Source organism: Prinia subflava, chromosome 2, assembly GCF_021018805.1.
Source record: "Prinia subflava isolate CZ2003 ecotype Zambia chromosome 2, Cam_Psub_1.2, whole genome shotgun sequence".
NCBI classification, from domain to species: domain Eukaryota; kingdom Metazoa; phylum Chordata; class Aves; order Passeriformes; family Cisticolidae; genus Prinia; species Prinia subflava.
In genome coordinates this window covers 2954712-2976572 of record NC_086248.1, presented here as the reverse complement: position 1 = coordinate 2976572, position 21861 = coordinate 2954712, and the positions used below count along the sequence as shown (strand labels likewise).

At 49.5% G+C, this 21861-nt stretch overlaps 1 protein-coding gene across 10 annotated transcripts; it reads right to left on the bottom strand.

Moving 5' to 3' along the window:
- Positions 1-455: 455 nt before the first annotated feature.
- MTMR9 (myotubularin related protein 9) lies at positions 456-20380 on the bottom strand. 10 transcript variants are annotated; one of them, XR_010083548.1, is made up of 12 exons: positions 20276-20380; positions 19690-19878; positions 18081-18189; positions 17625-17750; positions 12616-12789; positions 10812-11029; positions 9748-9909; positions 7896-8037; positions 6549-6769; positions 4988-5139; positions 1729-4552; positions 456-1696 (listed from the first exon to the last, which is right to left on the bottom strand). XR_010083548.1 is itself a non-coding variant. In XM_063423195.1 (11 exons), exons 1-11 carry the CDS (start codon positions 20338-20340, stop codon positions 4389-4391), a joined length of 1722 nt encoding a protein of 573 aa, XP_063279265.1. In that variant the 5' UTR covers positions 20341-20380; the 3' UTR covers positions 456-4388. The 10 variants fall into 10 exon arrangements, 1 of the variants encoding a protein (XP_063279265.1); XR_010083546.1 differs by having other exon boundaries at positions 456-1728; positions 1792-4552; XR_010083551.1 differs by having other exon boundaries at positions 1792-4552.
- Between the last annotated feature and the right edge of the window lie 1481 nt (positions 20381-21861).

Sequence of the window (21861 nt, the reverse complement as noted above, 5' to 3'; positions counted from 1 at the left end):
CTCGGAAGAATTTATTCTTAATATCTCACCTAAATCTCTCCTGGTTTTGTTTAAAACCATTCCCCCTTGTCCATTCACCATCCACATTCCTGCAAGGCTTTGCCTCACTCCAAACTCCTCTCCCTGTGAACACCCCTGCCCTTGTTCCTTTGGAGAGATCAATACCAGGATAAAAAGATCAATACCAGGATAAAACCTTGGCTAATCAAACAGTTTATCCTGCTTGTCCAAGGCCCAAAGCCGTCGGAGCAGAGCTCTGCAAGCTCCCACCAGCCTCAGGGTCTCACCCTGCTCCTTTCATCCCCCTTCTACCACCACAAGGCCTGTTCAGCTGTAAAATAAAACAATTGAGCTGAAAAGAGCTAAAATTTCAAGCAAAATATTAATCCAAGTCGCACCCACCCACATCCCTCCTGTGGGAAGCAAAGGACGCAGTAATAAAGAAGATTCAGCAGTGTAATTAAAGAACTTTTTAGTCTTCAAGGTTTTAATTTAAATAGACACATCTACTATGCTCAACATATCTACAGCACAGTTTACAGCCACTTTGTATCTGTTTTGTTCCCCCCAAATGGCTGAACCTTGAGCCATCACCTTCTTTTTCCTCGGTTTTGTTACTTTTTTGTTGTTGTTACAATAAATTCCACGCAGCAGCAGCTGGGATCCTGTACACAGACAGCAAATACCTAACACCAGCACACAACTCCCAGCCCTGGCATTTCAAATTGTACAGGAAAAAAATAAAATAAAATAAAATCAAGACTGATGCAGCAGCCAAGTCCAAAGAGCAGTTCCAGATGTTGTGCCAGCAGTGCACTCATCACTTGAAGGGGCAGTGGTGACACAGCTCACGTCACACGGTGCTGCTGTGACAGAGCACAGGCAGTGCTGGGACAAACCTCACCCCTCACACGACGACAGCACTGCCCAAGGCTTCAGCAAAGCACACAGGAGACACCAAAAAACGCTGTACAGTGCAATTTTAAATGAGATCCTATGCAACAGGGACAACAGTGCACGTCAAAACCAGCGCCACATTCAAGAGTTAATCGATACAATCAGAATATTGAAGGTACATAGTTCATATTTCCCTTATGAGAACTGTGCAAGTTAGTTCCTTTTCCCTTCTTTTTTTGGTAAATGGCAGAGTGTCTTCGTGGATTGCCCCCAGAATTTGGGGGATGGGGCTTTCAGTGTCCAGCTTGTTACACAGAGAGTGTGCAAAAGAGCAGGAGCGGGGTGGCAGCGAGGGCGTAAGGCAGCGGCACAGGGAGGAGGCAGAGCTGGGCACTGCCCCAGCTCAGGAAGACACAGGGAATTTGCAAACTGGGGCAGGGATCCCCCTCAGGGGGAGCAAACCCATCACTGATACTGAATATGTGATTTAACAGGGGAGGCAAGCAGCAAAGCAAAGAATGGGAGCGATCTGCTGTGAACCTGGAACCTGGGAGGCACCAGGAATGGCAAAGTTCAGAGGGAATGTGGGAGCAGCGTGGCAGGACAGCTCTGGGAAGTGTCCTGAGCCAGGAGAACCTCAGGAGAGCCATGGCACCACCACACAGCTTGTCCCCTCTCCATCTCCTGCCAGGCCTGAGCCACAGAGCCTGAGCAGGGACAAGGAACTGTGGAATAAACAGCAGGGGCTGCTCAGAGGGACAGCAGCACTGCCACAGGAAGGCACAATCCCAGGATCCACCTTCCCAAGGCAGGCACAATCCCAGGATCCACCTTCCCAAAGCAGGCACAATCCCAGGATCCCCCTTCCAAGGCAGGCACAATCCCAGGATCCACTTCCCAAAGCAGGCACAATCCCAGGATCCACTTCCCAAAGCAGGCACAATCCCAGGATCCACTTCCCAAAGCAGGCACAATCCCAGGATCCACTTCCCAAGGCAGGCACAATCCCAGGATCCACTTCCCAAGGCAGGCACAATCCCAGGATCCACTTCCCAAGGCAGGCACAATCCCAGGATCCACTTCCCAAGGCAGGCACAACCCCAGGATCCACCTTCCCAAGGCAGGCACAATCCCAGGATCCACTTCCCAAGGCAGGCACAGCTCCTGGGTGTGGGTTCAGCACAAGTGGAGGCTGAAATTGCTGCCAGCTCCGAGGGAATGTGCTGCCTTTTGTTGGCTGTCACAGCTGCTTTCCCAATTTCCTCGGATGCCTGCACTTAGCAGGAGAGGCTGGAGCAGCCAGGCAATTAGATCCAAAAAAAACCCCTCTCTGCTTCTCTATTATTTAGCTCAATCTATAATTACTGTGTTAGGCAATTGCATAACCTTTAGGAGTGTTTTATGTGTAGTCTATTACAGGGAAAACAGTGCCTTCTGAATCCTTCCCATCTGGCTGGGGATAATGGATTTCAGATGGAGAAATTCTGAATGGGGTGGGGAAACACCACCCAGGCAGGTGCAGATCCCAAAGACATCATTTCAACGGGTGAACAATCATTTTAGGGGCTTATATGAGCAACATTCCCCGAGGAATCTCGGGGTTTGGAGGAGGGAACAGCCTGATTCTGCATCCCCTGTCAAGCAGAACAGATCCCCAGCCACCCTGAGCAGCATTCCCTGTGTCAGACTGGATTTAGGGGACAAGGCTCCAAACCTAAAAATAAATTGGCATTGCAAGCGGGGGGAATTATTCTTCTGCCTTAAGTGAGCAATGTTTTAAAAGGGATCATGTTATTTTTTAAGCCAGAGGACTTCAGGGCTAAGTGTAGCTTAGGCAAGAAGGAAATAATTAAGGAAATAAGGACTCAACAAAAGGCATTATGGTAGCACTTGACCACTATCACATAATTTTACATCATTTCCTTGGTTATAGAATTTTCTTAGACTGTATTTAGTGGCTACATGATTTTTGCAGGTTCCTGCCCAGCTACTCCTACAGCTACAGATCCTGCATTTTCACACATATCTGTGTGAAGTGCCTTTTAAATAAAGGCAGCTTCATTCATTAACTTGGAAGCTCAGCAGCTTCCAGAGGGATCTCACCACTGACCTACTGCAGCTCCCTTCATTCCAGCAGAACCAGGCTAACAGGAAGCTCTTTTCTGGATAATCCCAGCCACATGTGCTGTTGTTAATCCAACTTTTCTCAATCCTGTGGAGTTACCCACAGAATCAAGCTGAAAAAATCCCTCAGGGAGTATTTCAGACCTACTCCTACCTGTCTTTTTAAAGCAGAAAAAAAAATCACAAGAGAGAACTCTGATTTTATAAAAAGCAGATTGAAGCCACAGAAATGGAAAAAGCAGCTATAAAATACAGAGTTAAATGGGAAAAGGCTTATCCCTAAAGTCTTTAAGCAGTTTTAGCAGCTACAAATCATCTAAACTCTTAACATTTTTTGTAGTGTGATGGCCCCTTCATCTGCAGCAGATCTGTGAGGTCACCTGAACTTCCAGCTTCTGCTTTTGAGGTTTCACAAGATGGGCATAAGAGCACAAGAAGGAAAAGCACATCAGGTGCATGAAAAGTGTTTCGTAGAGCTGTAAATGAAGTGCTGCTCTTACACCCTGGCAATGCTGTGAACCTGGCCAGGTGTCCAAACCCAGCCAGGGGGGTTGGAATTTCCAAGAAGGCAGCTTGGCTCTGGTTTAAAGGACAGGTCTGAGCCCTGTTCTGCAAGTGAACACCCTCACCAATTACTAAACCTTTTTGTTTTCCAGGTAGAATAAAAAAAAAAAAAGTTTGTTCCTCCTTAGGAGATGCTTGTCCACGAGGGACAATTCCACCTGAAGGTCATGGCTTAAACTTTAGCAGCAGAATCCCTCCATCAGTTCTGTATTGCACTGAAATGTCTTGCTCTGGTTTGGTATTTAACTTCCTGCTCCCCAGCCAATGCTGAACACAAAAACCCAAGTGTGAGATGTGAAGGCTACTGAGAGTATTGTGTAGACTGGCAGAACCTGTGATTTGATTTTAACAATTCCCAGATTTCCTAGGAAATTAAAGAACTAAGCTGCCTTACCTACTCTTGGAGAGAAAAGGTGCTTCCAGACAAAATGCCTTTACCTATCTATCTAGAACTCTGTGTTATAATCCTGTGAGTGTTCAACAAAACCAGAAAAAGTCTAAAATAAATTGGAGACATCCTGTCTCTTGGCCCATCCTGGTCATCCACACAGTTGAAGAGTTCCAGCTTCTGTTGACAGTGTACCCAATTCTGAGACAGAAAAGCTGCCAAGAGGGGACATTGTGCCCGGCTGTGTCTTCTGTAAACAAAACAAAAACCCCTCCCCAAACAGCAGGGAGGTTCATGGAGTGAAGGGTTCAGCAGTGGGAGGGTCAGCTGGACCCCAGGGCTCAGCAGAACATGCACTTTCCGTGTTTCTTCCTCGATGTAGAGGGGAAAGCAAAGGCCTGAGGCAAAGCTCAGCTCAGGGCTGCGGGGGCACCACGTTATTCGCCTCCAACTCCGCCAGCCTCCGCCTCAGCGCGTTCACCTTGGCCTGCAGCTCCTTGTTGTACTTGATAATGCTGATCCTTTCCTTCTCGGCTTCCTCCAGGAATCTGGAAGACCTGTTCCACCGCAGGAAGACACCTGGAAGCCCAGAGACACCCAGGTCACAAGGGGTTCTTGAGACAAGGAGGAATTGGTGAAGGTTGTTCACGTTCCAGCAGCTCTCAAGGAAGGTGCACACAGTTCACATTTCCTTCCCTTTCCCTCCCCCCTTAATGGCTTCCCCCCTCCTCTCTGTGCTATTAAACAAGGTTAATAAAAGAAAAATAAAAGATAAGGATTTAAGGTTTATTCCTTTTTTCCTCCTACACTTATCAGACCACTCCATTTTCAGTCTCCACCCTCCCGTGCCAACCTCCTTGTGTCACTGAACTTTTCAGCACCCATGGGAGGGGGAAAGTTTCTGCAGCAGGGAACCCACTGCACATGGATTCTCCAGAAGGGTCAGCAATGAAATCTGACAAAAAAATCCCCAAAGAGATATTGCCTGCAACAGAGAAAGCAAAGCTGGCTCACCTTCCCAGAGCTGCAGGCTCTGTGGGGCCACAGAGGGCCAGATGACAAGGTTGTTGGCCTCATAAAGAGGGTTCTGGAACCTGGTCAGCTCTTCAGGCCTGTTCACCCAGGACCAGAGGGACATGGTCTTCTGAGGCAGCTTCAGTTTAGCCCTAAGAAACACACAGGAATGAGTCAGTTTTACACACTTGGATCTGTAAGGCTCTTGTTAGAACCACACAGACAAGGTCACGAGATTTTCCATGTGCTACTGCCCCAGATAATTCAAGTTAATCCCTTCACCATCATGGCACGGGGTGTAAACCTGAAGCAATTTACTCGGCATGGCTGATCAACATTAGTTTTGAATGAAAGAAATAACACTTGTAAGTTGGTTGCCTTCTGTCCAGGTGAAGAATCAGTCACCTCCCCACTGTGGTTTGAGTGGCAGGTCTGGAAAGGATCAGGCTCCTGTGTTAGGGTAGAGCTGGGAGGTGGGGCTGCGTCAGGGAAGGATGGAAATGGAATTCTCGAGCACATAAAAGCAGTTTTATTGTTGGAATGGGCACGTCTGACAGGTCCCTCTGGTGGCAGGAAGGAACTGAGCACATGGAGCAAGCAGTGCTGTTTTCCTGGGGCAATCCCACCTCCGGCAGCTACAGGGATCCCCACGCCTCAGATCCCAGCAAATCTCATCCTGCCTGCACTGGCAAATTGAACTGCCAGGCAGGCAGGAGATTCACCACTGCTGAGAATGCTTCAGACAGCACAAGTTTAACATCAGACTTCAGCCCTGTCTGTGCTCCCTGGCTGACGTGCTCAGATGTGACAGGCAGGTTATTACACGTAACATTCAATACTCCTCCAAATTTCAGCTTATTGGTTTCAAGTCTAACTTGGTTTTGCAGATAGCCCTGCAGAAGGCAGCAGAGTCTCTTCTAAACCCAGATTACTTTAAGGACAGAGAGGTTTACAGGAAGCTTTAAATTGCCTTCCTTCTCTGGAGTATCACTTCTGTTTTTCCCTTCCTGTCCAGTGGCCTGCAGTCCAGCAGGAGACCCTCAGCCAGGGCCTTACTGGAGTCCTGAGGGCAGAGGTGCCAAGTTCCAAACAGGAATCCAAACCTCCCTGGCAGCTGTGGGCAGCTCCAGTCCTTCACCCTGTCTCTACTCCCAGGGGTCCTCAGGACCACCAGGCTCAGAGTGACGTTCCTCCCTCACAGCTGAGGGCCAGAATTGTCAGCTGTGGCCTTTGCCTGCCTCAGCCTCCTCCTCCAGGCCTGCACGGACAAGTCTGCTTCCCACAGCATGACTCACATCAAACTCCAGCTGGTTATTCTTTTGTGGAACAGCTTCTGTGTGAGAAACTAAATAAAGTGGTGATGGGTGGAGATTTTTGGTCAGGTTGGATGGGGTTTGGAGCAACCTGGGACAGTGGAAGGTGTCCCTGCCCACAGCAGGAGGTTGGAACGAGAGGATCTTCAAGGTTTCCTCCAACTCAAACCATTCCATGACTCTGGGACCTTCTTTTAGCCAAATTCAGCCCAGCATTCAGAGGATTCAAGCCAAGCACCCTCACCAACCTTTCGTTCTCGTTGTTTCCCAGGAAGGTCCCAAACTGGGAAGCGTAGGCGTGCTCGAAGAGCAGGATGAGGAACTGCTCGTTGAACTCGAAGGAGCAGGGGAACTGCCGGTGGATCTGCCAGACACACTCCAGAAAGAGCAGGAACACCGGCGCCTCCCACTTCTGTTTGCTGTTGGAATAGGCTGACTGGGCACAGCGCTGCTGGAAAGGGTGGCCAGCCTGCAGGGAATCATCACACACCCAGGAATGGGATGTGAGGACACGTGGGAAAAGCACCTCAGAGCGAGTTCTGTTCATGCAACTGCTCAGGCAGCCAGGACCAAGCTGTTAGAAAGCATTGACCCTCTGCTGGCACTGCTGGGACACCTCAAATCTGGGAGTCAGTTTTGGGCCCCTCCTGACAAGAGGAACATTGAGGGGCTGGAGCGTGTCCAGGGAAGGGAACAGAGCTGGGGAAGGGGCTGGAGCCCCAGAAGCAGCTGAGGGAGCTGGGAAAGGGGCTCAGCCTGGAGAAAAGGAGGCTCAGGAGGGATCTTCTGGCTCTGCACAACTCCTGACAGGAGGGGACAGCCAGGGGGATGGGCTCTGCTCCCAGGGAACAGGACAGGAGGAGAGGAAATGGCCTCAAGCTGCACCAGGGGAGGTTTAGATTGGATGTTAGGAAAAATTTCTTTCATGGAAAGGGTTGTTCAGCCCTGGCACAGCTGCCCAGGGCAGTGGTGGAGTCCCCAACCCTGGAGGGATTAAAAAGCTGTGTGGGGACACGGATGAGTGGTGGCCTTGGCAGTGCTGGGGGACAGTTGGACTTGACAGTCTTAAAGGTATTTTCTGACCTAAGTGTCTCTGTGATTCCATGACTGATTTCCCTGCCCCTCTCAGGCTGAGTTTGATCAGAGAACGTGAGCAGGAAAGCTGAGGTGGGTGCACTGGAGGACCAGACGGCCAAGGCACAAAGAGCACAGCTCAGGTTTTGTGGTTTGGTTTGAAAAGTTTTCTCTAATGAGATGGAAGAGGTGAAACCTGCTCCTGTGGAAGGTGAAACCTGCAGGAGGTTGGAATGAGAGGAGCTTTAAGGTCCCTTCCAACCCAAACCATTCTTGATAGGAGATGTTCCCCATGAGCACAAAAAACAGGCAGCTCCCCAAAATGAAACACCTGCCATGAGGCCCCAGGAGTGCCAGAGGGACAAACGACTCAGGTGGTGATGCTGCTCTTTGGGACAAAGGACACTCACACTCAGCAGGGCTGACCTGGCCCAACCCGCTGGCTGCCTCTCAGGCTATTTCCCAACCCCAGTGCCTCTGGAAATGGAGACTCCCCTGTTCTCTCCAGGGCTGTTTCTTACCTGCAGCCACTCCCTCACTATAAGAGCCTCAAAGCCACGGATGGTCCTGCACCTCGGATCCAGGATGATCTGTGCCAGGGAAGTGACCTGGAGTGTGGAATCAGTTCCTTCACTGCCGTGGACTAACACTGAAGCACCTTCCCTGGGAAAGGAAAAGGTGGGAGGGGGTAAGAGTAGGAATGAGCAGAACCCATCCCAGTGGATGCCATGACATCCCAGGGACACCAGTGTTGACAGTGTTGAGGTTTTGCTGGCTCTTTACCTCCACTGCAGCCCCATCCCACATGGATCCCACCTGGATAATCACCAACAGTGACCTGAGCTCTGCACCACTAGAGGCTCAGTGTCTTGCTGAGCAGTCTGGAACTCCAGATGCTTTCCCACAGACAGAAGGTGCACAGTGAGATCTCCCTTGTGGTTCTCACTCTTTGGGATTAGCACCCCTTTGAGTTGCAGCTTGGAAGTGCAACTCATCCCATTCCACCCCTGCCTTGGGCAGAGACATCTTCCACTAGCCCAGGTTGCTCCAAGCCCCATCCAACCCGGCCTTGGACACTTCCAGGGATCCAAGGGCAGCCACAGCTTCTCTGGGCAACCTGTGCCAGGGCCTCACCACTGTATTTCTCCCTAATATTAAATCTAAACCTTCCTTCCCTACCTAATCTTCACCTTTCCACACAGTAAGTTTCCAACACTCTTTTCCCCTTTTATCTTTCAGGCCTTTAAGATGCTGAAAGATCTCTCCCAGCCATTCCCTCCCCATGGAAAACACAGGAGAACTCTCCTTGTCAGTGCAGCTCTGACCTCCAGATCCCAAGTGAGGCAGGTCAGGCACCTGGAACTCCAGGTAAACACAAAAAGCAAAGCTGAGGTTAAAAATTATGCAATTAGCCACTGTCCCAACAAGCCAGAAGGGTTTCATCACTGATCTTTTCCATTACGTGCCTGCAGGAAAGAATTTCAGATAAAACTATTGATCCAGAGCAATCCTTTCCTGGCACAGCCAGTAATGAAACCAGCACTGTCAGAGCTTTCAAAAAGCACAGAGCTCCCATTTTAATGCAGCAGTGCTGTTTCACCACTGAGCCTGCAGTTCAGCTGCTGCTGTGCCTTCAGAACTCATTTCCCAGCTCCTATGAAAAGCCAGGTTCTCCCTAAACTTTGGGATGGGCTTTTCCCACCCACAGCCACAGTTAAAACCAGTTTAGATTCCTGCATCTGGCCTTACAAACCCTGGCAGCTGACAGCAAGCACTGGCTCTGCAGCCTGAGGTCTGAGTCAGCAGCCTTTGTGAAAGAAATGTCAGGTTAAAAGAGGTCACAGGCACTTAGAAGGGATGAGCAGGATTGCTTGGACAGGGCTGTGGGGATAAAAATGTAAGAGGGAAAAAGCACTGGAGCAGTTCCTGGGGAAAACAGGGAGATGACATTGTTTTAACCTCTGGAAGTGAGGTGTGATACTGGAAATTTGCAGCTGAAAAAAAAAAGAGAATTCTTAAAAAAAAAAAAAAAAAGAAAAAGACATCTCTGTGTCCCCTATTCCAGGGCATCAAACAGCATTTCAGATGGACACATTTTAACCCAAACCTTCAATAAAACTCTCTAAATTAGCTTGGCTGCAACAGACACAGGAATACACCCTAAACACATGATCCAAAACCTTTTCTTAGCCGAGATTTCCTCCCTCCTCCTGATTTATTGGAGGAACATTCCTCCACCACGAGGAAACCCAATCTTCCATGGGTACAAGTGAGCCAGACCACGGAGGGCAGTTATTGATACTGCCAGAGGTATTTAATGAGCAATCTGTACCCAGTGAATGAGCAAGCCAAGGCTTTCTGCAGGACATTTACCTGTCAATGCACTGAGCAGCCAGACAAGCTGCAGTCAGCAGCTCCTTGATGTGAGTGAGCCAGTTGGAAGCTTCCAGTTTACTGAGCCAGCGGTCCATGTTGTGGGACTGGTCATTGCAAGCCTCCACCAGCTTGATGAAGCTCTCCTGCAGGATATTAAACCTTTGGGAAAAGGGAAACGTTGTTGAAAGCACAAGGAGCATGGACATGGATTGTTTAGTGTTTGTATATTGTGTTTGTTCATTCCTCTCTCTCTCTGATGCTGTGAACAATCAGCAACAAATGTAGGTTCACATAAAATCTTTAGAAGCAAAACCAAACACTTTAAGTATTTGCCAGGGAATTCCTTATTTAACTGCTCAAGAGCTGGCCTACAGCTCCAGTAACAGTACTGCATGTCTGTATAGAAGGATTCCCCAAAAGTAAGGCTTTAAGAGAGGCTGAACAAGGCCAGACTAAAAGCCTGTTTAATTTAGGAAATTATCTCCAAATGACTGAACAGTATTAGATGTCCAGAGAAAAGCACTGGATCGCAGAATCATGGAATGGTTTGGGTTGGAAGGAAACTTCAAGCTCATCTCATTCCAACCCCCACCATGGACAGGGACACCTTCCCAGGTTGCTCCAAGCCCTGTCCAACCTGGCCCTGAACATTTCCAGGGATGGGGCAGCCACAGCTTTTCTGGACAAATCCTCTGGCTAAGAGGAGAGTGACAGCCACAGAACAAGCCCTCTCCTGCAGAAGTTTTCAGGCAAGGCACCTGCTCCTTCCTGTGCAAAGGGGAACACAGGAAGGCTGGGGTGTGGCTGAAGATGGGCAGGAAAAGAAACAGCACAGGGAGATGCCTGCTGGCTGAAACCTGCAGCGGGTTGCTCAGAACAAGGAACCAAACCAAAAATCCCCTTAACATCCACATATCCTGCTTTTGCCACAGGAGGAACACAACCCTGTTGCCAGGAACCAGGATACACAACTCTTCTTACAGGAGCAAATACTTTGTGGAGGTATCACTGCCAGTGTGACCTGAGGGGCCGAGCTCAGGGGAGAGCCTGATTTCACCCACCTCTCGATGTATTTGTGAATCCTCCTCCACTGGGGGTAGTGCACTTCCTGCTCAAAGCCCCCTCCCTTGGCCCTGGCCTGCTGGGCCACAGGCAGGGGCCGGGTGTCGATGACGAAGCCGCGGCGGCCCGAGCGGAGCGTGGCGTTCACCAGCTTCTCGTCCTCCTTGCAGCGCCGCCCGTTGGTGCCTGTCAGGGGCTGGCTGCTCCTCAGCATCGCCTGGGGAGACACAAAACCATGCATGGGCCACTGGAAGGGGAGAGAATTCTCACTGGAATGCTCCAAGCATTGAGCTCCAAGCTTTGCCTGAATCTTTCAGCTGTTTTAAGTTCGATCTCTCTCAAGGATTTAAAACTGAACTAGAAATCCTTGAATCCAGCAATGATTTGGCTGGGCAAGTTTTAAATGCCAGGCATCATCTTGGAGGCTGTATCCCTTCATCCTGATGAACTACTGAGCTGCCTTCCTGCTGATGGCTCCTTTACACACCTTGGCAGTGTTATAAATCCCTGGAAATGTTCAAGGCCAGGCTGGATGGGACCTCGAGCAGCCTGACCTGGTGAGAGGCATCCCTGCCCATGGCAGGGGGTTGGAATTAGATGGCCCCTAAGGATGCTTCCAACCAAAACCTGTGATTCCATGAAACCAACTTTTTCGGGATTGTCATTTTCAAGGTCTATTCCCAGCTCTCTTCTTAAAGCAGTCAAATTGCTTGTGTGTTAAAGGTGACATTTTTATTCCATGGATGGCCTAATAAACCTCAAGTCCACAGACTGATGAGCTGAGATTTCTCTTCAGCAAATGCCTTTCAATTCAGAATCATCCCAGCAGCTCAAATCATAATGAAAATGTGAGGGCAGCCAGTCAGAAACCCCAGGTACAGCTGAGAATCAGAGCCAGGAGGGCATTGAGAGCATTACTGCCACAAGTGCAACACTCCGAGCCAAATACTGTTGTACTCCTCACATGAAACATGCACAGTTTGGAGAGATAACTGAGCAAAAATCTTCCTTCAATGGGTTTCAGCTGAGCTGAGAAAAAGCAAAAAGCACAACTGATGTGGAGTAGGTGGTTGGCTGCTTTTAAAGCAAAGAAAATCCCAAGGTACTGCTGAGTCAGACTAGACAGCTTCAAACTGAAGGCTTACAAATCTTGGCCACAGGTGGTGAGAAGGAATTGGAGCGTTTGAGGAGAGTGTATCAAGTTTAAAAGCTGCAGGTGGGACATCCCAGCGTCCTCAGAGCTGGTTACATCAGCAAGAGACACAATTACCCAACACTTTCACACAGTGCATTTCTTAATTACAATGTATCAGTCACTCCATTAGATTCTGGCTTGTCAAAGCCTCTGTAAGACCAAGACTTTGCTACTCCTAAATCGAGTTACCCTGCCAGGCTCAGAGAAGAGATTGCTCTGATCCTCCTTGCACAGTCACCCAGCAGGAGCAGCGTTGGCTCTGCTGTCACCACGGCTGTGATGAGGGCCCACCGCTCACTGACAGGACAATGTGGCTCCTGCCATCCCTTCCATGAAAACTCTTGGCAGACACAGCCAGCCAGGGTGCCAGCAGTGGCTTTACAAGCCTCATCTTGTTCTTACTGCTGTAAGAGAGCTCCTGCCATGCACATTCCCAACCAAGCAGATCAATGGCTATTTCTGGGATGGAGATTACTCATTCCACCACCCAGAAACAGCTTCACTGAAGCAGCCAGAAAATAAACCAGGAGCTCTGTTAATTCCAGAGCATGAAACCAACAGATTATCAGGCTTCCTGCAGGCACAAACACCCCTCTAGCCCAGCTCACCATCCCATTTTTCTTGTGGTAGTAGCTCAGCACTGGGAAGCGGCCGCCGTGGCGGAACAGCGCGACTTTGCGGAGCGCCTCGTCATCGATGGCTTTGGGGACAATGACAACTGCAGGGTAGGAGGGACACACAGAGAATTCCTTGTTCACACAGCTCAGGCGCCATTCGTCGGTCTGGAAAACACCAGAACACAGCTTTGGGTCAGAAGAGACATTATCTCCAGGATAAAGCACATGCACAGAGTTGCATTTGTGATCAGTTCCATTTGCACCACAAATTGTCCTTTAAGTAGCCATTTACAGGGCTGTTGACCCATTAATTTTTCCAGCACATCCCTTGGTGCTCCCTGTAATCATCTCCTTGCAGCAGCTCCCCAGAGTGCAGATAAAGCTCAGAAGCAATGGCAGAATGATCAGGTGCCTCGGGGTCTCGAGGTCCCCCTCTGGTTTATCCACATCCTCAAACAGCACAAAATAAGCAGAAATGGGTGATTGTGGCTTCAAATTATTTCACAGACACAGCAGACAGCAAGGGGAGATCCCACAGAGAAATGTATTCCCACAACAAGAGGGGAAAAAAGTTCATTTAAATACAGGCAATATGGGCCCAACCCTCTATCTGTGCTGAAAGAAGAGTTCACAAGACAAAGGTAGCAAAGAAAGGCAAGAACTTCCACCCACTCCAGATACTGAAGCTGCTTTGAGGTTAAAATTTCAATTTAAACATATCCAGGTTGGTTCTTTTCCATGGGCTCAGCTACAGTTCCTCCTCCTAAAGCACCTTCTGGAGCAGCAGAGCACTGAGGGCTCCCCATGAGCTCCTGTGATGTAACTTCTGCAGCTCCCAACAACCCTGGGAAAGAAGTGCAGAATGTGGCACCTCACAGGCACTTGGCATGGGAATTCCAGCTACCTGACACCCAGGGTCACCCACAGGCCTTGGCTCCAGCTCAGGGGAAAAGGTCAGGGAGGAGCTCCTGCAGCAGGGAGAGCCCTCAGAGATCCATCAAACCTCTGCTCATCTGAGTTCAAGGAGAGTTTGAGGCACACAAAAAGGCAGAGGGATAAGGCAGACAGGATAAAGTGAGAAAAGAGCACAACAGCTAAATTAGGCTGTGACATAACACACAAAATCCACATCAGTGCAGGTCTGTTGACTTAACACGAATTAACTGCACATCTCTCATCAGAATTCCTTTCTTCCAGATCCTTACTACCTCTTGCCACACGCCTCCTGATTGCTACCTGCTTATATAAATCTACCTGACTGGCTCCCTGGTCCAGTGGAAAACTGGGATCAACTCAGGAATGTCTTCTGGCAATGAAGCCTTTCCATCAGCTGAACAAGCTGATCTGACTCACAACACTACTTCAGCAGCTGCAGCTCCAAGGCATGGGATGTGTGGCTTAGGAGACAGGAAAATTGTCCTTTTTGGTGGCAGCCTAAAAAAAGATGCCGGGAAAAAATAAACATCAGCATCAAGAGCAGCAATTGCTGCCTGTTTGCAGCAGCCCAGCTGGACAGTTTTGCACCATCCCTGCTATAACCTTATTTCATTATTCATTAGCCTCAAAATAGCTCCTCTGAACAGCTCCATTTTATAAAAAGCAGAGCTTCTCCCAGATAAAAAGTCAAATTGCCTCTGGCCATCATGTTATGAGCAGAGATGAAAACTTCTGGGACACAAAAGGGATGTGGCTGGCCACAGCTCCAGCTTCAAAAGCACCAGCAATGAGACTTTTAACAGGGTTTTTGGGGTGTCTGTGTTAATTTACGTAGGAAGGTGTGCAGGTTGATTTCCATGAATAAAATATGCATGGATCTGGGATATTAAACTGATAAAAACCTCAGAGTGACACAGGATGTGGAAAAAGCAAAGCAGAACTCTGGGGAATGTGTGGGAGCCTGGCTGTCACTGGCACCACCAGTATGGAATGGAATGGAGGAGCAGCACCTGATTTATCCCCCACTCTGGTAACTTAACCCTGCCCACAACCTGCTCTCCTCCCCTGTTACACCAGAGACAGAGGATCCCGTGTTTTCATCCTGGTGTCATTTCCATGGCCAGGAGGAGGAGCCTGGCAGCACTTGGCACTATTTGTCCTCCCTGCAACAGCTCCTGCTGCAGAGATCACATTAACCTCTGCACTGCCAGCTCCAGAGTGCCCAAATCAACTCCTGTAGCTCTGGCCTGGCTGGAATTTGGAAGCAAAAAGGACCATCAGTACCTGGGAGAGAGAGGCAGCAGCAGGGGAAGCAGAAGGACTGCAGGGAAAAGGATGAAGGGAGACCTCACTTTCACCCAGGTAATTGTGCTGTGTGAAGCTCAGGGAGTGCAAAGTGAACCCTTAATTCTCCCAGCAGGACATCTGAGCTTTTAGGAATCAAAAAAAGTTAAGGAAAAAGAAGCAAAGGGCTGAGGGCTGAGCAGAAAGGAGAGAGAATTCCAGAGAAAAAAGCAAGCAGTGATTTCTAAACCCAACGCAGGATCAACTCTTGGATTTCTGCTTTTCTTGTCCCAATACTTCTTTATAGAGACACTGATTCTCAAATGTCCAAGCTATCTTTCCTCCTAAAACCTAAAACTGCCAGGAGAGGTTGTTTTCCACAAAACATTGGGAAACAAGTCAAGCTCTACCAATAGGCCTAAAAAAAACCAGTCAAGAACTCAGCATGGACTTTGAGAGATCCTGCAAAGCAGCAAAGCCAGAGGCCATTCCCAAGGGACAAGCCCTGCTGGGATCTGACTGTGCATGCACAAGGAGCAGAACAGATGTAAAGATTGATGCTTGTCTGAAAAAAGCAATATATGGTTCACAGTTATCATTTAACCTGAGCCCAAACCCAGAAAATTGTTATTTTTAAAAGGAGCTCTGATACAGAGATGAAGTTGAGTTGAACCCTGAGATCTTCCCTGCTAAAAATGGAAAGAAAAGAGAGAAAAACGGGAGGGGAAAAGGAAAGAAAAGAGAGAAAAAGACAGGGAAAGAAAAAGAGGGAAAAGAAAAAAAGGCAGGAAAGAGAAAAAAGAGAAAAAGGGGAAAGAAAAAAGAAAAAAAGGGAGAAAGGATAAAAAGGGGTAAAGAAAAAAGAGGAAAGGGGTAAACAAAAAGAACAAAGGAGGGAAAGAAAAGAGGAAAGAAAGAAAAGGAGGGAAGAAAAGGAGAATGAAGGAAATTATTTTCTTGGCAATAAAATACCTTTATGTTAATTATCCTGTCAGTGTACAAACTTCCCAGCCCTCTTCATTTTAGGAAACTGAATTTCCAGAGTTAGTTTGCAGCGTCCTGCAGCTCTGGAATTTGGCAGAAGAGAAACCTCTTGGCTCTCCTCTGACTGCTCAGAGAAAATATGAACCCCTGCACATACTCTGAATTCCTTTCAACCCCTCAATGTGCAATGGAGGATACAAATTATATATTATATTATCTAGATATTTAATGTATTACCTAACCTTTTTTAAAAGTATTAACTTTTACTCTGCACTTTGCCATTAGACAGTGTTGAAAACAACTCTCCTGTAGCAAATGAATGTAGAATTAATAAATGACTAGAGCTGCAGGGTGGGTGAAATAGTTTTTGACTTGTTATACTACTGGGGAAGGTACAGATCCAGATGGATGATTTAGCAGAGGCAGGAACCTTTGGAATTCTACTCATCTGACTTCTGGGAGAAAGATTTAAATCAGCCATTTCCTTGTTCCAGCCCAGAACAAGAATTATTTGATCAACAAGACATTTATCTGTTGTTCAGGAGATGTAAATCATTGGAAGGAGGCTTTTGACACCATTTTGTTCAAAATGTGAAGTTTTGGGTTAAAAGCCAAGAATTAATCAACAGCTGTCAGACATAGAGGTCTTAAAGGAATGAATGATTGCCCTGGAAATGTGGTGCTAAAAAGGAAATGAGGTTTTTAAATGTAATTCTTACACAGAAAATATGTTCAGAAAGGCAAGAGAGTGAAAAATGAAGTTTTAAATTTAAAAAATAAGGAAAAAAAGCACCTCAATGGATCCATGTGCTGGATATGATAACAGCTGGTCTGTCTTTGGATGGTAGAGGAAAATAAGACCTATGAGAGTGCTTTAATAATGAGACAAAAATAGCAGGGCCTCTGAATCCCTTTAATTTTCTTTAGTTTTCTGGTGATTTCATCAGCTGAATTTGGTCAAGCTGATCACATTATTAAGTTGTTGCTCATAGCCAGGAAGTGATTCAGGCTGCAGACGAGCTGGGCTGCAGAGAAAAGCAACCAAAAAAATAAAAGAAAAATCAATGTTCTTGGATGCTGCACTAATGGATGTGGGCTCAGAAACCTGAGCTGCTGGAGCAGGAGCACAGAGTGGATGTGAAACAAAGACCTGGAACACAGAGATGCAGATCCAAGGAATCATCAGAACAGGTTCCCAAGATAGTTCCCACTCTGCCAAATTCAGCATCCCAAAAGGACACAACAGGCAATGCCACAAGAACAATTCCTACCCAAAACAAAATCAGTGTGCTCAGCAGCACCTGGAAAAAGAGAACTGGAAGTTTCCTGCTTTTTGAACCTCCTGAATATTTCTCCAGCATCAATTAAAGAAAAAAGTGTTTCAAACTGGGCGTCTTTATTGTCATCCTGCTGCAGAACAATTGTTTAAACCAATGTCTTTTTAATGAAGGGTTTGACAAAGATCCTTCTCGTTCAACTCCACGTCAAAATCAAGAACAACAAAGCCAGGACAAAATATTTCAATTTGTTCTTCCATTTAAGAGAACCATCCCCAAAGGCCAAAAACATTTCCTACCTTTGTGATTTCCTGAAAAAAGCCTCAAACCTCCACTTGTACAAGGTGGAGGAGGAAACAAATGTCTGATATTACAGAGGGAATATTTCAACAACACTCACTCCTCACCCAGGCACCAAATGGATTTTTAACCATCCAGGATTTCCAGTCCAGCCACCGCTGGGTGAAACAGCTCACAGAACATCCAAGTGCCTGGGGAAATCCCTCAGATCCCACTCACCACTGAGCTGAGGAGCTCAAACTCTTGTTCCAGCAGGAAGGAGGACCATCCATCCTCCAGCACCTCAAACATGGGCCGGTAGAAGAAGGGATACATGAGGGTGACTGAATCCAGGGTGGAAAGCGCCTGTGTGCACAAGAGAAATCGTGGAATCACAGGTAGGGGTTGGAAGGAACCTCAAAGCTCATCCCATCCCACCCCTGCCAGGGCCAGGGAGACCTTCCACTCTCCCAGGCTGCTGCAAGCCCCATCCAAACCCGCCTTGGACACTTCCAGGGATGGGGAGACCAAAACCTCTGGAAAACACCCCACAAACCCATGTGAAACATTCCAGATTCTATTTGGCCTTTCAAAATGTGAAAACCTAACTGGAAAAAAACCCCAAAAAGCTCTCAAGGCTGAGGTGACTCCAGACCTGCAGGTTTTCAGGTTTTCTGGCTGAGGGTGAGTGCTCACCTCGATGGAGCTGGCAATGTTCAGACACTCCTCCATCCCTGGGATGTCCAGCTGGATAATCCTCAGGTCTTTGCATTTTATCACGATGGTGCCCAAGGAGCCCACGAACCTGCAGCAAGACAGGAAGCAAGAGTGCCATAAAAACAGGATCCTCTGAGGCAGGAGAAGTGTCACAAAGTGTCACAGCTCTTCCTAGGAGGCAAATCTGCATTAGTGGGAATTTGTCTGCAGGGGCACCTTTCATAAAAATAAAGAAACAAACACAACTCGTTATTTGCTATTTGCAGGTTTGGCTTTATTTTCATTTATTCCATCCTTCTGCTGTGGCAGAGGGTGCAGGTATTACATGACAAATATTACACTGCTGTGAGGTGCCCAGAGGAGCTGTGGCTGCCTCATCCCTGGAAGTGTCCAAGGCCAGGGTGAGGACTGAGCATGGGAAGAAATTCCCTGAGTTTTCCACTCCTCTGCTCCATTCCTGCCTCAGAAACACAGGGAAATCAGGAACCAACTTCATCAGCACCAAACTTCATCAGCACCCAGCCATTCCCCCATGCCAGGCTCTGTGCTTTTTTTAATCCCTGCTGCCTGATTTCTCCAGTCTTGCTGGCAGAAATGAACTCTGTTCTACCAGATTTCCTCAAAAGGTTTTAAAAACAGAGGGAAGATTTTGTAATTAATATAAAAATGAAGTATTATGCTCCAGCTGGAAAAAGGACCAAGGTGAGGGAGCAGAAGGCCATGACCAGGTGAGGTGGGGCAGACACTCAGTGAGGGGCAATGGTGCAGGCAAAACAGAAATGAGGGAGAAAAGAGACACCTCTGAATTCTCTGTAGTTAAAAAGGGATGGGCAAGAAATACACGGAGCTGTGCATCTACAGCTGAGCTGTACCACAAAAAGCACATTGCTGAAGGGTTATTAATCCCCACAAGCTGCTGCAGAAGTGAGGGACGATGCTGTAGAGCAGCAGGAGATGATGTGGGGCTGAGCAAGCCCAGAGCCCAATTCTGCCACCAGTTTTGAAGGGTGACACAAAGTAAATCCCTTCAGCAGGGCTCTGATGTCCCTCTCTGTGCAGAGTGGGGAAGCTGCGTTGTTTATAAAGTGCTTCAAGGGTGGATGAATCCCCTGGGCAATGAACACAGAGCAAAAATGGTTAAACACAAAAATTCTGACTCTCTGCAGGACTGAAAAACCAATCTTTGAGATGCAACGTCAAACATGAATATCCAAACAGAACGGGAACCCTGCCCTGGGCCCTGAGGGAATCATTAAAGTTGGAAAAGGATCATCGAGTCCAACCTGTGACCAATCCCCACCTTGTCACCAGCCCAGAGCACTGAGTGCCACAGCCAGACCTTCCTTGGGCATCTCCAGGGATGGGCACTCCAAACCCCCCGGGTATTCCAAGGGTTTAATCACCCTTTCTGTGGAGAAATTCCTTATCGTGCCCAACCTGAACCTCCCCTGGCACAGCTTAGGGCAGTGTCCGTGCCCAGAGCATCCTTCCTGCTCTCCACCCCCGGATTTGGGACAGCTGAGGTGCCAGGCGGCCTTTCCAACCACGAGGCACTGGGGATGGGCAGGCAGGGGAAGGGAAGCGTCACCTTTTGTCGATGGAGTCGATGTTGGAGTGGAGCAGCCACAGCTCCTCGGCGTTGTCGTGGCGCCGGGACGAGAAGATGAGGTGGTGGCCGGTGAGGCACAGCGTGCCCTCCACGGCCGGGTGGAAGGGCCGGTGCAGCACCACGTTATCGGCGCGGGGCGTCTTGATCAGCTCGGCGAACTCCATGCTGAGGGGGAAATTCACCGGGGAAATTCACCGGGGAAACGGGGGGCAGCCTCGGGAACACCGGGCTGGGAAAGCCGGGGAGGGTTTGTGCAGTCCCACCCGGGCAGGGGGGGCATAACCCGCGGTGGCGGCGCTGCCCGGGCACCGAGCGCGACGCGGGGAGAGGAGAGACCCGCACAGGGCCCCCCTCGCCCTCAGGGCCGGACCGGGGGAATGTCACGGAGGGGAGCGGGGGGCGGCGCGGGGAGAGCCTCGGCGCTGGCTCGGGGAGGGTGAGGGCGCCGGGAGCTCCGGGAGCCCCGGGCCCCTCAGGATTCCCGGGAGCCCCGGGAGCCGCCGGCCGAGCGGGATGGGCCGGAAGCGCCGCCCGGGAGCCTCCCGGGTCACGTGACGCGCATCTGGACCAATCCGCGCCCTCCATCCTCACGGAGACAGCGAGGCGGATAAAGGGTCCGGCGTGCGGCATGGCCCCGCCACAAGTGTTCCGCGGCACTTAATGGAATGGGCCGGGCTCCGGGAGGGGCTCGAGGGAAGGGGAGTGACCGGGAGGGAGAGCCAATGGGGAGTGAGGGGCGGGGCCTGAAGGGAGAGCAAATGGGGAGCGAGGGGCGGGGCCTGAAGGGAGAGCAAATGGGGAGCGAGGGGCGGGGCCTGAAGGGAGAGCAAATGAGGAGCGAGGGGCGGGGCCTGGGGGGCGGGGCTTGGGGAGGTGGGCGGGAATGGAGCGGGAATGGGAACGGGCAGGGATTGGGAAAGGAACGGGAATGGGAACGGGCAGGGATTGGGAATGGGAATAGAGAGGGAATGGAGCGGGAATAGGAACGAGAATCAAATGGGCAGGGATTGGGAATGGAGCAGGAATGGGAACGGGCAGGGATTGGGAAAGGAACGGGAACAGGAAAGGGCAGGGATTGAGAAAGGAACGGGAATGAGAAGGGAATGGGAATGGGAATGGGAATGGGAATGGGAATGGGAATGGGAATGGGCAGGCATTGGGAAAGGAACGGGAACGGGAAAGGGCAGGGATTTGGAATGGGAATGGGAATAGGAATGGGCAGGGAGTGGGAAAGGAACGGGAACGGGAACGGGCAGGGATTGGGAAAGGGAATGGGAATGGGAATGGGAATGGGAATGGGAATGGGAATGGGAATGGGAATGGGAATGGGCAGGGATTGGGAAAAGAACGGGAATGGGAAAGGGCAGGGATTTGGAATGGGAATGGGAATAGGAATGGGCAGGGAGTGGGAAAGGAACGGGAATGGGAATGGGAACGGGTAGGGATTGGCAACGGGAACGGGAATAGAGAGGGAATGGAGCGGGAATGGGAACAGGCAGGGATTGGGAATAGGAACAAGAATCGAACAGGCAGGGATTGGGAATGGGAATGGGAATCAAATGGGCAGGGATTGGGAATGGAGCGGGAATGGGAACGAGCAGGGATTGGGAATGGGAATGGGAGTAGGAATAGGCAGGGATTGGAAATGGAGCGGGAATGGGAACAAGCAGGGAATGGGAATGGGAATGGGAATCAAATGGGCAGGGATTGGGAATGGGAATGGGAGTAGGGATGGGCAGGGATTGGGAATGGAGTGAGAATGGGAACAGGCAGGGATTGGGAATGGGAACAGGCAGGGAATGGGAACGGGCATGGATTGAGAATTGGAACAGGAATGGGAACGGGCAGGAATTGGGAATGGGAACGGGCAGGGATTGAGAACTGGAACAGGAATGGGAACGGGCACGGGCAGGGATTGGGAATGGGACGGGAATGGGAACAGAGAGGGAATGGAGCCGGCAGAGAGAGGGAAGGGAGGGGGCGGGGATTGGGAATGAAACGGAAAATGAGTGGGAAGGAATTGAAGATGGAGCGAAAAGCGAGCGGGAATGGAACGGGGAGGGAATGCGTGTGTAATTGTGAATGGAGCCGGCAGGGAACAGGCAAGGGTCGGGAGTGGAGCAGGAGCAGGCGGGACGCCAGGGCCGGGCA